Source organism: Symphodus melops (genome assembly GCF_947650265.1).
Source record: "Symphodus melops genome assembly, chromosome: 17".
Taxonomy (NCBI): domain Eukaryota; kingdom Metazoa; phylum Chordata; class Actinopteri; order Labriformes; family Labridae; genus Symphodus; species Symphodus melops.
This window is the reverse complement of record NC_136707.1, coordinates 17,765,349-17,781,394: the sequence shown is the minus strand read 5'-3', so window position 1 is coordinate 17,781,394 and position 16,046 is coordinate 17,765,349. Positions and strand designations below refer to the sequence as shown.

The 16,046-nt window shown below is 39.1% G+C and overlaps 1 protein-coding gene across 1 annotated transcript; it reads right to left on the bottom strand.

The window, feature by feature from the left end:
- Nucleotides 1–1,297: 1,297 nt before the first annotated feature.
- On the bottom strand, nt 1,298–15,707 carry LOC306838088 (medium-chain acyl-CoA ligase ACSF2, mitochondrial-like). The gene is made up of 18 exons (XM_079366044.1): nt 15,584–15,707; nt 9,831–9,984; nt 8,713–8,908; nt 7,763–7,891; nt 7,314–7,367; nt 7,075–7,190; nt 6,431–6,593; nt 6,257–6,352; nt 5,974–6,125; nt 5,796–5,887; nt 5,632–5,708; nt 5,419–5,526; nt 5,193–5,344; nt 4,938–5,079; nt 4,675–4,785; nt 4,513–4,581; nt 4,162–4,211; nt 1,298–1,891 (listed from the first exon to the last, which is right to left on the bottom strand). Coding segments are annotated over exons 2-18 (1,818 nt in total). The 5' UTR covers nt 9,941–9,984; nt 15,584–15,707; the 3' UTR covers nt 1,298–1,890.
- Between the last annotated feature and the right edge of the window lie 339 nt (nt 15,708–16,046).

Genomic DNA, 16,046 nt, shown 5'->3' with positions numbered 1-16,046 from the left:
CTTGTTCCCACCTGCCTTCACTTCAGTTGGAGTTTATCGCTGGAGAGGTAATGTTTAACCACAGCTCTTCCTTATTTAAGAGGTCAGAGTATCCTTGGTATATGGCTTTTTCAAACGTGTCAAGAAAATATTAACTATAAATAACTGTATGAAATTAAAAAAGTACATATTTTTATGGATTCAGTCACATGGTAATGTTGTCAATATTTACTTCTGTGTATCATAAGATTATTTTTTCTTTAATTGTGTGAAGCTGTAATCAATATTCATATTCATCCAAGATTTTGATGTGCAGCTTTTGTTCAGTATGGAATCCATTGTAATCGCAGTATACGCTCTTGAAAAATGAACACAATCAAGTCTGTGGGTTTTGGTGGGTGGGTATCCTTATCTTTCAGTTATTGTAAATTTGAAAGAGATTTGTGGCCACAGCTGTGTGATTTGTGACTGTATCGAAAAGATGAAAAGCAAACATTTATATTTTTTGTGTTACCCTTTTTTTCTTGAGCCTTCGCTGTGTGGTAGAAAATCACACCTCCTGCACCACCTGTGCATTTTCTGTTAAAAACACTACACTGTGTTATGCAGAACATTTCTCAATTCTGTTGTGGGCTTAGAAGATGGTATTTTGCTACTTTTGATTTTAAATCTGGGAGGCTATTATTTATGTTTTGTTGTATTATCTGATCACAGCTGAATAAATCCTAAGATGATCCACAGTCTTTTTCATGATTTTATCATGATATAACCAAGACTGATGAATACATTTTGTAGGATTTGCATAAAATTAAAGCATCAATAGTTGAAGTGGCATTGCATTGGTGGTTTGCACACTTATTGTAATACACTGATTAGTTTCTGGGAAGGGTCATTCTCCTTGCACAGGAAAAACAAGTAAGTTATACTTTGTCAGTAGAAGGGGAGGAAGGTATGTGGGGAGGTGAAAGGCATTTACAAAGGGGACAAATCCAACATAGAAATTCATTTTTCATCATTGGCACACATTAAAAGATGGACCATATTTTGATTACAAAATTTAAAAATATTTATTCAACCTGTGACCCAAGGTCTTTTAAAGCATGCACTGTCAGTGTATGCAGCTTCTAAAGATGTTTATTTATTTATTTTATTTTTTCTCGTTTTCAAGGACCAGTATGTTGGATTTAGTGACATCTAGCACTGAGGTTGAAGATAGCCGATAACGGCTCCTCTTATCTTTTCTTCAAACAAAACCTGCAGGGGCTTCCTATTAATTATTATTCCATTGTGAATAGATCCATTCAACCTTGCAGACAGATCCTTTGTAAATATCTTTATTTCAGTTTAAAATATACAACCATAACAAAAAGAATAAATTGAGCTGCTGACGCTATTTTCAAAAATGCAATCCTCTGAGTTGGAGGCAAACTGTGACATAAAAGCTTCTCAGCCTTTACAAGTAAATTACTAGGAGCTAGCTTGTTATTCTTTATGGAGTTGGGTCTCGTGATTAAGAAAGCATAGCATAGCATAGTTGAATATTGAAAAAGCAAACCTACAAACCTCTTGCAACAATAAAATAAGCTATTTTGACTAATACTCCCGCCATCTTTACTTTTGTGCCAACAGATCAACTCTGATATGATTGTGACACGTCTGTCACTTCATTGTCACAACAAAAAAAGCAGAATCAAAAAAACACCTAACAGCCAACATTTTCTCAAAAATTATAAAATTAATTGAAAAGTATAGATGTAGCCTAATTCAATCATTGCAAAGTAAATTAACACATTGTATTGACATAATGCTTAACAATGTTACAATATTGAGGGGGTCTTTTGAAAAATGGGGGTCCATGGTCTAAAAAAACTTTGACAACCCCTGCTCTAGAGACCATCAAGGTCAAAGAGGCCTAATTTATTCTCCATTTCCTCTTTCAATATGTTCTTCTTGATCTAGAAAAGCAGAAAGTATTATATCACATTAAAACAGTTTAAATTATTTGCAGAACATCAGAAAGCTGGAGCAAATACAAAATATGAGATTGACAAAGATCTTTAAAGTCCAGGAAATCGAAATCCTCCTGTTAGGTAGCATGATATGTCTGAGCTTGGTTTGAGAATTAAAGTCTTAAAGTTTAAAGTTTAGCATGGACAAGTGGACTCAATTTGGGCCGATGGTTTCTCAATAATGCAAAACAATTTACCAGTGGCCATGCATGCAAATTCTACAGCCATTATGTGTATGTGTTGCTTAAATGTATCTCTATCTGTAATGCAGTCATATCGAAAAATTCCCAATATAACAGTCAGTCTATTTGACAAAATTCAAGGTGATCTCTATACTATAGACTTAGACTATAAGTGAAGTGCTGATATTGTGTAAAAAAATAGCTTAAATGCACACGTCTTACAGGTTAAATTTGCAGTGATTTTAGTTTTGTATATACTAACTGAATTATGTGGTAGAATCAAGCTTTTTTCATAATGAAAGGGCAAATTGATACATTTACTTTTGACCAGTTTATCACACCTCATGACCTCTGAACCTGAGCTGTGTTCTGTTTTTGGACTTCTATGCTAGTCACAGTTTGGCCATAACAAACACCATGTTCAAGCACAGGGTCTCCATAGGTGCATGTAACACCAGGATATCATAGACTGGAGGTCGATGACAGACATTGTGGTCGTCTGACCTCCGGCAGTGTGTCTCGGACAATTGGGTGAAGGGAGGGGCTGAGCTGTCAACTGATCACCACCTGGTGGTGAGTTGGATGAGCTGGTGGGGGAGGAAGCCGGTCAGACTCAGCAGTCCCAAACGTGTCGTGAGGGTCTGTTGGGAACATCTGGCAGAACCCTCTGTAAGGGAAGTCTTCAACTCCCACCTGCGGGAGAGCTTCTCACAGATCCCGGGGGAGGCTGGAGAGATTGTGTCCAAGTTGACCATGTTTGCACCTCCATTGTTGAAGCTGCTGCTCTGAGCTGTGGTTGCAGGGTTTCTGGTGCCTGTCGTGTTGGCAATCCCGAACCTGGTGGTGGACACCGGAAATAAGGGAGGCTTTCAAGTTGAAGAAGGAGTCCTATCGGGCATTGCTAGCTCATAGAACTACTGAAGCAGCTGAGAGGTACCGGCAGGCGTGCCGTAGCCCGGGCTGTTGGAGGCAAAAATTCGGGCCTGGGAGGAGTTTGAGGAGTCCATGGAGGAGGACTTTTGGATGGCTTTGATGAAATTCCTTTACCAACTGGTCAAATTCAGAAACATGATTCCCTTCAATCGGATGACTACAAAAGACCTGAATGACACCTTCTCAGTTAACTGACGTACAATACTATCCATATCCGATATCACGTATCTTTTTCTGACAAGAACACTTACAGAACATGTAGATAATCTCAGTTAAATCCCTTCAGGATTTTTAATATTTGTTTTAGCATTATTACCCTGCAGCTTTAACATTCAGAGTGAATGAAAAATAAAACATTTATTGTGTTCCTTCATAGTAAGACCTCTGATGGTAAAACATTTAGCTTTTTCTGACGGGGAAAATGTTGTCAGTGTTCTCAGCCCTACAGTTCATCTTGTTTTGAAACTGATGCCTTGGATGACCCACAGAGTCAAACTAGACCATCAGAGAGAAGTTGGGTTATTTCTGTGAAGCTATTTAGTATTTCTGTCTTACCTGCTGCAGGGTAGGTGTCAGTGGGAGTTTAACAACATGCAACAATGTTCATGGTAGATAACAATTCTGAGTTGAATGTTTGACAAAAATTTGAAGAAAGCTAAAAATGTTATAAGAAAAAGAAAAAATACATGCGTACAGATCAAGATCAACCTTTCCTGCTTTGGCCACAGGGGGCATTATACATTGACCCAACCTCAAAGATCCACAGTGCATAGTATAAAAAACAAATAAAAATCAGTTTTCCCATGTCTCACTCGTTTAAAGTGAATTAAATCAGTACACCAGTATTTGTTCTTCAACAGAATGTAGCGACTCAAGAATAAATTATGGTCAGAATCAGAGTTGCAGATGTTGAGATAATTGGTGTTGGTACAGCTCCAAAGACTCTGCCTCTTACACGTTCTGAAATGCAACTTGATAGCACTTTTCACAAGACCCTCCTGGCCTGTTCTGTTTCTGTGTTCCAAAACATGACGAGAGTCCACCAGGGTCCTTTAAACTAGAGACCTAATTTCTTCTCCATTTCCTCCTTCAATATGTTTTTCTTAATCTAGAAAAGCAGAAAGTATTATATCACATTAAAACTGTTTACACTATTTGCAGAACTTCAGAAAGCTTAGGCTAATACAAAATATGAGACTGTCAAAGATATCGTTGAAACTAATAGACTTCAAATAACGATTATTGTATATCAAAAGGCAAGAAGATTTTTTTCAGGTAGGCAGGCATTCAGGTGTTTGGGAAAAATCAATAAAAGGCCAAATGTGGAAAAAAATTGTATGAATCAAAAGGATAAAGATGGTAATGTAAGGAACAGTTGTTCTAAGTCAGTGTGAGGAGAAGAATTGTACCTTTCCAGATGCTGTTAGAGGGTAGCTGTCCACAAAGAAAACATAGTGTGGGATCTTGAAGTAAGCAATCTGTGGGGTAGAAACAAATATCGGTAAAAACCTGTGCAGCTGTGTCTGCTTTAAGTGTGTCAGTTATTGGATCATTTACTCATCACTTCTCACCTGGCCTTTGCAGAATGCTCTTATCTCCTCTGCAGTGGTAGTCTGGCCCTCCTTCAGTCTGATGCAGGCACACACCTGCTCGCCCAGTCTCTCATCTTTCACTCCAACCACCTGGAAAAAAGACAAATCAAACAAATGATGACATTAATGAAGTCAGCTTTTATTAACAATGTAAAAAATGTATCCATAGAGAAACACAAATTATAGCTTTGCTGTTAGCATATTTGAGATTTTTGCTGCCCTCTAGTGGTTTTTAATCTCACCTGCACCTCTGTAACTTTTGGATGAGTAAAAAGAAACTGTTCTAGCTCAGCGGGGTAGATATTCTCCCCTCCTCTGATGATCATATCCTTCATACGACCTTCGATGCGGCAGTACCCAAAACTGTTCAGACTGGCTGTGTCACTGTGTGGTAGAAAATCACAAAGACACATATCTATTGTTCCCCATGTGCACAGCATTTTAAGATTCCCATGTTTTCTTAACAAATGGAGAACACAGTACATTCAGGTCCTTACCCAGTCCTGTACCAGCGAGCTTGGCAGATGGCTTCATTGGTTTTCTCAGGATCGTCCCAGTATCCCAGCATCACACAGCTGCCTCTGACCAGCAGCTCTCCTGAGGCCCCCAGAGGGACTATTTCCCCTGTATTAGGGTCCACCACTTTAGCCTATAGTTATAGGACACAGACACAAGTTGCAGTGGTGATATATATTGAAGGTTTGTGCAATCTATAAGAAGTACCTCTGTGTGACTCATGATGCATCCAACAGCATCTGTCTTCAGCTCATCACTGTCTTGCGGGAATCCCAGAAATGTAATCGGGCTATTCTCAGTGGATCCATAACCTAGCTGAAAAAAACATAATGTACATGGTTGTTTGAATATGCTGGACAAGATACTCCTGTTAATTTATACAGCATTATTTGCAAGGCCACATGACAAACTACTGCTCACCACTATCTCTTTCATGTTCATGTCTGTTCTCAGTTTTCTCACAATCTCAGGGGCACAAGGAGCACCTCCCATCAAACCTATAACAAAGCAGCTCATAAAGGATGGCTTATCACACTAAGTTCAATATAACACATCATGTATGTGAAAGTCCTCAAATCTCCTACCAGATTCAACTGTTGACAAATCATACGTGTGTAAATCTTGTTGACTGAGCATGTCAGTAAACATTGTCGGAGTACCATATACGAAATTGCACCTCAAGTGGAAACACATGAATGGCAATTATTAACAGTGTGTAATGTGTATTTAAAAGTCATTGTGTTGATGAGCAGCTTGTCATACTTTTCGCTCTGTATGGCGGCCAGGTTGGCTTGACTGTTGTACAGAGCTGAAGGAAAGACCAGAGTGACACCATGCACCGCCATACTCATCCCTCCCATCACAGAGCCAAAGCAGTGGTACATAGGTACAGGCACGCATGCTCGTACCTGAGGCTGATGGACAGATGGAAAATAAGAAAAATGAAAAAAAAAATGAAAATACGTTACCTGTTACTGTACCTGTAGCTTAACTTTTATGTACTCTACTGTGTAGTCATAAAATCCAAAGGCAGTTAAGGACTTACTCTCCAATCATAACCAACTCTGAGGCCAAAAAAGTAGGCATTGTTGACAACATTGTGGTGGGAAAGAGCTGCTCCTTTTGGACTTCCTGTTGTTCCCTGGAATTAAACATCACTTCAGTATCGTTGTTGCATTATACTGTCAACTCAAAGTGAAACAGCACGTGCACAGCTTACCGATGTGAATTGAATGTTGATGGGGTCATCAAAGGACAGCTTGCTCTGCAGATCCATAAGCTCGCTGTGGTGCCGACTTTCCCCAGCTTGCATCACGTCGTCTACGTGGAGCATCCCTGGCTGTCTGCTGTCTGTCACAATCACCATACGCAAGTCTGGAACCCTGGCAGGACCCAAGACAAAGCTCTTTGTATTACAACCACAAAACCTCCTGTTAGGTAGCATGATCTGTCTGAGCTTGATTTGAGAATTAAAGTCTGAAAGTTTAAAGTTTAGCATGGACAAGTGGACTCAATTTCGTCCAATGGTTTCTCAATAATGTAAAACAATTTACCAGCAGCCATGCATGCAAATTCTACAGCCGTTATGTGTATGTGTTGCTTAAATGTACCTCTATCTGTAATGCAGTCATATCGAAAAATTCACAATATAACAGTCAGTCTATTTGACAAAATTCAAGGTGATCTCTATACTATAGACTGAGTAGGAGATGGAGTATACCCTAAACAAGGTACACTTAAACATTCCATCTCTATACTATAGGTTTGCTGATAGCAAAGTGAAGTGCTGAAAATTCAGTCATGCTGTCTTTAAATGACAGTAGAGCAACATGTATTAAACATTCAACACTGGCTCGGTCAAACCTGGAGCTTTTGAGCATGCCTCCTGATGTGTTGATCTCAGGGCAGATCTCCCTCAGCAGCTCACATAAATGCTGTTCTCTAAAGCGAGTAGGGCAGACCACAGCTTTACACTGGACCTGCATTGAACAAATCAATTCTGTTGGTGTGTGTGAGGAGGATTTATTATCAGGAAACGTTTACAAATGTAAATAGTCGTGTGTAAGGAGGCTGCTACCCTGTTAAAGAACGTGTACCGGTACCTTGTTTAGGGTATACTCCATCTCCTTCACCTGATATGATGGGTTCAATGACACCTGAAAATGTAGAAACAGAAATATGTCTATACATCATGCCTCTGCTCATTTTCATCTGTGCTTATTTAGAAGCTACATAAAACAGTCCCAAAAATCAGCCGAATTTATTGAAATTAGATTGTCCCAGTAGTTTTGGGCTAAAAAAACACTGCTGTATACTTTATGTCAAGCAACTTTCTCTTTGTAGTTTCCCTTTGGCATCTAATATAAAGTGATATATTGTTGATATTGAATTAACTCATGTTTCCGGGTAAGTTCTAAAACGCTAAGACAAAAACACTTTCTGTAGGACCTATCACAGGTCTGATCACAGGGGCTTTTTGTTTTTCCTTCATCCAGATTTAAGGACTGTAAGTGTTACCACAAATGCTGTAAATTTAAAAACAACTCCATACCAGTATGATTCCAGCCTTTGCTGTAGCAAACTGAAAAAGGATCCATTCATAAGTGTTGGGTCCCCAAACTCCCAGTCGGTCACCTTTCTTCAGTCCCAGAGCAAGCAGACCTGCAGCTGTCTTGTCAACCTGCATCAATGAAAGTCACAACAAAGGAAAGGACAAAGCCTTTTAACAGAACTATCAGCTCTGTGACTATAAAATAATAATTCATGCCTGCATTTGACATGCATAACATTTAAGTTCATGTGAGGAGTTTTTAAGACTGCAAAAAAATACAAAGTACAAATGGGCCAGTGGACAGCCAGTACTTTGTTTGTCCTTTCAAGGCTACTGTAGAAACACAAAATAGTACAGAAATCAACAACTTGTATTTTAAGGTATAAAATAATCCCTTTTCTCTAACTTTTTTCTGCCATGCATGACATAGTTGGTTTTTTTTTTTAACTTTTGTATCATGTTTCTCTTCACAGGGTTTTCTCTAATGCTACTCTGTTTTGTCTCTGTTTTCAGTTTAAAAATGTGGATTTTAACAGAAGTCCCACCTCTGACAAGGCAAATTTTGGCTTTCCACCTGGGCTGAGCCAATCAGATTGCAAGCAGGAGATCCACACAGTTTGAGAAGTACTACACTGATCTCAACAAACTGTATAGAAGGAGGTTATATTTCAGTCCATCAGTCCTTCATGTTATTTGTCGTGTGTGGGTGCTGCTTTCACAAGTCAGTTGACGTTTTTCATAACAATGACAAAAACAAGGTGGATGTCAGGAAGTCATACATATATCTATGAACCTGGAAGAAAAATTACTGGAAGGACAGACTACATGAAGCATTGGCGTAGATAATCTGTTACTATTAAGATCCCATGCATGAAGTCATTATTTAAGGGTTAATCCCTGTGTGAAGCTCGGTGGGAGCCGAAGCTGAAAGCAGAAAATGTGGGACTCACATCTTGCTGAAACTGATAAAATGTTTTCCGGATGCCGTCTTGCAGGAAGACCACAGCTTCACGGTCAGGCCATCGTTGGACTGTACAGTCCAGACTCTGACTTACAGTCAGGGAGAGCAGTGAGGCAGAGGAGGTGCCATGGACATAACTGGTGGTTAAAGAGGGTATTTGAGGAGGACTATCCACATGGAGAGACCTTGAATTGTGAGAAAAGATTCAGGAATAAGCACATGGATCAACAGCTGCGATAAATACACATACAGACTGCTTGAAACGTACAAAGTGAAACTTACACATGCCGGACTTCTGAATAAAAGATCAAGGAATATAAGCCATGCCTAAGTAAGGGTCATTCTCAGTCTTAATTTCCTGTTAAAAATGACTGGCCATGTTTTGTGTATTAGCATATATTAAGGTGTTATTAGGACCATTTTTATTTTGTCGCCTGCAAATCAAAAAGGTAATCTGGATTTTGTCAATATGTTTTGATTATCATTTGAGATTGCATCTTGTTGGTGTAGTTTTCTCCTGTGAGGAGTTGTTTTGATTGGTTGTAAAGCAAACTGAAATATTTCTGATGACAGAACCTGTTGCTGTGGGGAATGCCTCAGACAAAGTGGTTTTAAAAACACCAACACAACACCCGTCTGCAGCACGGAGAAATCAGCTGGAGTGCAGAGACAAGGAATTCCTGAGGTAATTAAACAGATCCATTCACTTTAGTCCAAGATAATGTGATGCACGTGGTATAAAACTCTATTTAAACCTTATAAACACACGTTAATTTTTCTAAACCATCAAAACGATGAAAATAAACCGGACGTTTGAGTGTTGTACCAAATTACTTTTGTATTAAAGAATCAGAAAAAAAGATAAGAGGCACTGCTTTCCCAAAGGGAGCCCAGAATTGACACTGACATATCTATCCCAGGAATTTATATCACTGACTGAATACAAAGATTACATGCTGATATCCTACAAATTCAGGCCTACCAGTCTTTTAAAAAAACGGTTTTCATGATTTCTTAGTAATCCTCTCTAGACCTTCATAAAACACAGACATCTGAAGGAACACCGTGTTCCTATTTAATCTCTGAACATGAAGATTATTAACTTACCTGCACCACTGGAGCAAACTTGTGCTGCCGAATTTCCAAGTGTTGCTGTGTTTGAGTGCATCCACAGACCTGAGGCTGTGAGCACAGGACCTCAGCAGTAAGGAAGACATCAGCACAGCCCTCAATCTCAAGTGTTGCAACGGTCAATCTGCGCCTGGTGTTATCAACAACAAGCAAGCATTCAGTGACAATACAGACGCAGTTTGTAAAAAAAAAAGCACAGCCAAGTCTGGACTTCCTCCGTAAGCGGAACTGGTTTTGTGGATTCAGTAAACAGCACAGTACACTTCTTATAACTCCATTTTGGACTCTGTGCTCACTTTTGGCTTTCGTAGTCAACATGATCAAAGTTTCCAGAAAGATTATTGGTGTGAAACTAGCTGATCTGTATCTCACCATCAACGATCGAGCTGCAGCTAAGGCTCGAGAAATCTTACAGCGCATTCTCAGTTTCCTGTTGTTGCCTCATGAACTCCTGTATTTACATCACGTATTTAGGATGTTTGTTGTTTCTATTATCTAAGTCTATGTGGGTTTTTTTCCCAAAATGTTCTCACCTGGCTGCGAAAAACAAACAATAAAGTTTGTTGACGTTGAAGTTGGTCGATCCCAAAACTCTCTGAATGACTGGTTTGAAGTAACTGGGTCCTGTACAGACAGCTCACAACATTTCAGTCCTTATTCCCTCCAAAATAGCCTGTTTAAATGCTTAAACCTCAGCTGGACTTTATTACTGTATGACTAATGTTTAACATCCACTCTCTCCCATAAGAGGCGACAGAGTGTCAGCCGTTTAGTTATATTGAATAATTGTTAACAAACATGAAGGAAACATTAACTGCAGCAGCACACTGAACTCTTCACAAAGAACAGTAACCATGTCATGAGACACTTTTTATTATGACTTGGTGCAATATAAATCAAATATGACTGACTTATGGATTGATTCATTGCTATCTTTTTTAATTCACACTCTGGAAAGTTACAAAAACACTGTGCTTATTGTCCTTGGAATAAAAGGAACCTATCCTCTGGGCCACAGGCGTTAAAAGATGTCGACAAGTTTGACATAAAGTTATGTACGTACTGAGAGTTGGAGCAGATATTTTCAGAATAAAAACTGCCGAACCTGTGGCTCTCTTCCAACATGTCATTCACTGCTCTCTCTATCACTGATTCCTGACTCCAGTGTGTTGGACATATTCATGTGTGAATATCAAGTTTGACTGCGATAATCAGCTTTCTATGAAGGATGTGCCTGTACATTATATTTATTGCTATAGGCATGCAATGCTCCTTGCTGGTTTAACTTGTTGATAGACACAATTATATTATGACACAAATGTTCTAGCACACACTTTAATTGTCCCAATGCATTGTGAAAGCTCTGTGGTGTAATCTTTCATTATTCATGAACTACAGTGGCACTTAATAAACTGCAATGAGCGAAGGGCAATTTCATTGAGCAGAAAAACTTCATTCCCATTGACTCCTGCTGCTAAAAATTGCTGCAATATTTACCATCAGTCTTTTTCTGACAATTTTCCTCCATTGTCTAAATGTACTCAATTTTGCTGGAATCGCCTCTTTAAAATAAGATTTTTTTTCTTTATTCACCAGCTGGACAAACTCAGAAACATGATTCCCTTTAATCAAATGACTATTGAAGACCTGAATGACACCTTCTCAGAAAACTGACGTACAACAGAAACCATATCCAATGTGTCTTCTTCTGAGAAGAACACTTACAGCACATGTTTTTAAATCCAGTTAAATCCATTCAGGAGGTGTTAAATAAAGCTTTTTATATTGTTTTAACTTCATTTTGGAACTACAACATGCAGGGTGAAGTAAAAATAAAACATATATGTTGTGTTCCTTCATAGTAAGACTGAAGTGACCTCTGATGGTCAATCCTGTAAAACATTCAGCTTGACGGGAAAAAGGTTGTCAGTATTCTCAGGCCCATTGTAAATAACCTCATAGACCCCTCTCAGGCAAAAAACGTGTTATTTTGTTACTGGATTTCTTCCCAGGCGTCATGAACTGAACATGAGCTGTTGGACTGTGTTTTCCTTCTAAATTTGGTATGAAATATCTTCCAACACTCACTGAAAATCTAACCCTTGTGGACACACTGACGAGATTTTAAGTACACACTCGGCCAATTCGCTCTCAGAGTATGGTTCCTTTCCTTCATGCGGTCACTGTTGTCTTTGGGACAGCGACTTTTATTCATCAATTCTCTGTCTCAGCAGGGCAAAACAACTCTGTTCTTTATTTACTCATGTCTGAAGGTACAGACATTGCCTCACAAAGTCAAATTGATGCTTTATTGTGTTAAATACATTCTCTTTGACATTATACATTCAACTCATCCATCAGTGCATGGGCGTCTTTTCATGCAGTACCAATGATCACAGCTCGAGTCATGTTCAGGCTTTGTTATGACTACGGCGTAAATCTACATCTCACCACAGCTGGAAACATGAGCGCTCTCTCTGGGACAGGGGAAAGTCTTTAAACATAAAGCCCACTGTGCAGTGTATACGGCTCTGTTATTATGGCTTGTGGTCTAATACAGTGTATAACTCACTCCAAAAGTGCAGACAGTGATGAGTAAATGAATGTAATGTAACTACAACACGGTCAGAGTGTCCCATCCCAAGGTTCAGTGACAAGACGCATTAGACTGCTACTTGAGACAATCAACTGCAGGGGGCAGCATCAGTCTTACTCTGAGTCAACCAGTAGAATGGAAAAATGCATAATGAGATTCTACATTTATTTTCCAATTTTCTTTCTCATACATCACACTTTAATTCAGCAACAAGTACTGTTCATTTCTTACAGCTACAGTTTTCAAAAGTAGTCAAGAGGTAAGTTGAGTACATTTAATACTTGATCTGTAACTTCCAAAAAAATGTGCCAATGGGTCTTCAATACATAAGGATTATTGAAGGAAAACAGCCTATTGGAACTCAACAGTTCACCACTAAGATGTTATATTTGAAGTTTTGAAGTTTTGATTTTATAATTGTATTATGCATTCTCGCACGGGCTTAAATTCAATTAAATTAAAAAACGTTATATGTCCCCGTGGGGCAATTCAAAGGCACAGAGAAGCACTGACTTGTCGACCGCACGAGCAGCGACCCCGGGCAAGATTTCTTCCCTAACGTCTCGAAAATTATAGAGAACATCTTGTCTTCTTTTCCAAGCTTTTGAGACAAAATTAGCCAGCTTAAAAACAGCAAACTTAAAAAACCATTCCAGTTTTTGCAAATCCCAATATTTCATTTTTTTTACGAGCTACTTCATTAAACAATGAACTTCTTTAGTCATCTTATTTTTTTACAAAAACACCTTAGTTACCTCTTCATCCAAATCACACATCTTACAAAGTCCGTTTTTTTCGAGGATATTTTGGAATAGACCAACTTCATACTTGGCTCAACTTTGAAAGATCCACATTGGAGATTTAATCCGTAGTACATTGTATAAAACAATCTGTTTTCCCATGTCTTACTCGTTTAATAAAGTGGATTGAATCAGTATACACTATTGTTTATTTTTCAACAGAAAATGGGAATTTGCTATAAACCTCTTCAAGAATAATCACAATCTGAGCTGCAGATGTTGAGATATTCTGGGTAAAGCTCCAAAAACTCTGCCTCTTACACGTTCCATAACGCAACTTGATAAGTACTTTTCAGCACTTTTCATAAGACCCTCCTGGCCAACAAAATGCTCATGTCTTTCAACCTCAAGCTAGTTGATTCCAGTGACATCATCAGAATTTTTTTTTTCAGCCAAGTCAGAGGTTCCTGCAAAGACAGGGTCTAGCTGTTTTAATAATGGCTAGGCTTACTTTAATATATGACATGGGAGAAGTGTCCATAGACTAATCATGAGTTTGTTTTTAATGCACATATCTCCAGAGTTTCCGGAGTCATAGCACCAGTAGTTGAGTCATATGAAACATTTAAAGACTTCTTTCAGCAGCCTTAGAAATGTTAAGACAGCAGAGTGAGCAGTCAGCACATTTGTGTGGCTCCTGCACCATTCTCTCTCTCTCTCCTATTTCTCTACTCAGACGTGTTATGCATTCCACAGTTGAGTGGTGATAATCCTCCAGAAATCGACACATCATGTCATTCCAGTGAGCACTTGCTCCGTGGTTCTGCAAATGGGTATAATTGGCGTGTCATGAGCCCAGAAGTTCAAAATAGCTTGTTGTAGCTTCTAAAGAGAGACAACTAAAAGACAAAAAATACTGCCCATTAAAGCTCCTGCAGGCAAAATTCAGTTTGGGCGACCCCTGCGGACATTGGAGTACATTTATTTTTGTTTTGCAGATTTTGTCCTGTACATGTGTATTTGTCTTTACATTTATATAAAAAGAAATGTGATCCTGCTTTTTTTTCAGAAGTCAGTATTGAAAATGCTTGCTTAATGGCGTCTTGTTAATCACTTCATATGACACCTAACCCGCTGCAGCTGCTAAGGCACTAAGATGTAGCTCAATAGATCTTGTTGCCAGTGCCGATTCTAGATAATGTTGGGGCCCTAAGAAAACAATTTATTGGGGGCCCACCTCCAAACAGCGTTCATTATTATTTCCCCTCTTCTTTCACTCCCATAGAGATAATTCCTCTTCATTTTAACTTTCGTAGAAAAACTTTGTTTTTTACAACAATAATGCATGGGACAACAAGCAGGGAATAGAGAGTTAGTGCTTTCAGATGGGCCCCCTGAGGGAGGTGTTCTACTGTCATTGCAAAATTTGCACATTTTAATTCACTTTGACTTAATGTTTGTCAACCATTGGGGGCCCACTACTGGTCTGGGGCCCCAAGCAGTTGCCTGCCCTGCCTGTTGACAAACAGCACCTCTGCTTGTTGCTGACAGTCTTATTTGCATTATTTGCTCATATGAAGGCTTTACCAATAATTTCTGTCTGTTTATTAATCTGTAAAAACATTCTCACGGGAGCTTTAATGTTATTATTGTCAGACGGATTTATATGTAAGAAACCTAGTTTTTTGTTTCTATACTGTCGTAGAAAGTTCACAAACTTAAGAGTAAAAAAAAGGACTTCAGTTTTGAGCCAGCACCAGTCGTGAAATCCATCCTCAAAGTTAATTAAACAGGTTGACCTTCGACCTTTACGAGTGCAGGCACGGTCCTGAACTCTGATGAAGGGTCACTGGCTGCCACCTGTGCCCAGCTACTATGTGAAACATCTATATGCGTTGTGCATGCAACTGTGTGAGTGTATGAGAGCGTGTGTGTGTTACCCCCTACAGCTCTACTTTCCCTGGGCTCAGCCATTCTTTTCCCAGCTGACCACTCAGCTGTTGCCAACACTTGTCCACTGGATAACTGTTGCCGTAACTCTGTACTCAGCACAAGATGTTTACAACCAGTAATGATTTTAATGAAATCACTGCGCTGCTCTCTGACATGTAGACCATAATATAATGTTGCACACTTATACACGAAGGACCAAGCGTGCATGGGATTTTTATGATTCTTTAATTTGTTCTGAAACACAGAGAGACAAACATCAACTTCACGTGGCTGCACACTCTCGGACATCTTGGTTAACTGAGCTACGCAGTTAACTTTTCAAAGATGATGCTTATGCCTCTCAAACAATGATACAAATATTCTGCACACACATACACACAGTAAATATTAAAGAAGGCTAACTGTGGATTTTCTACTGTCACTTACATCACTTTTCTTACCTGAAACACAGAGACATAAACATCAACTTCACGTGGCTGCACACTCTCGGACGTCTTGGTTAACTGAGCTACGCATGGCATCAAAGACCCTTTGCGCTGCCCTGAGCTGCCCCAAAAGTGCCTGTGTTACACTTTGTCCTTCTTTGATCCACAATTATACCCTTAAAAATATCACAGTGCCTTTGTACAGATATATTTAACAATAAGACTTAACAACTGACAAAACAGAAATACTTAAATAATATGAGAGGGGGGGTGCCTACTGTCCACAAACATGCCTGACATAACACTGGCCTCACAATAAATCAGTGGAAAATCTGATTTTGAGGATTGCACAGAAGAAAAATGAACCTGTTTAAATCTGTTTAGACATTCGCTGAGCTGTAAGAGTTGTTAAATTACTGGCTCTAAATTCCTCTGATGTTTTCCTAAATAAGACAGCTCTGCTGTCGGGTTTGGTTTC

What these genes read in the sequence shown, in the direction of transcription:
- LOC306838088 (XM_079366044.1), bottom strand. Translation starts at nt 9,940, where the DNA reads ATGTCTTCCTTACTGCTGAGGTCCTGTGCTCACAGCCTCAGGTCTGTG. An exon ending in TTTGTCAACAGTTGAATCTG is followed by an intron (nt 5,709 to 5,795) that starts GTAGGAGATTTG and finishes GCTTTGTTATAG; the next exon opens with GTTTGATGGGAGGTGCTCCT. An exon ending in GAGCATTCTGCAAAGGCCAG is followed by an intron (nt 4,582 to 4,674) that starts GTGAGAAGTGAT and finishes TCTACCCCACAG; the next exon opens with ATTGCTTACTTCAAGATCCC.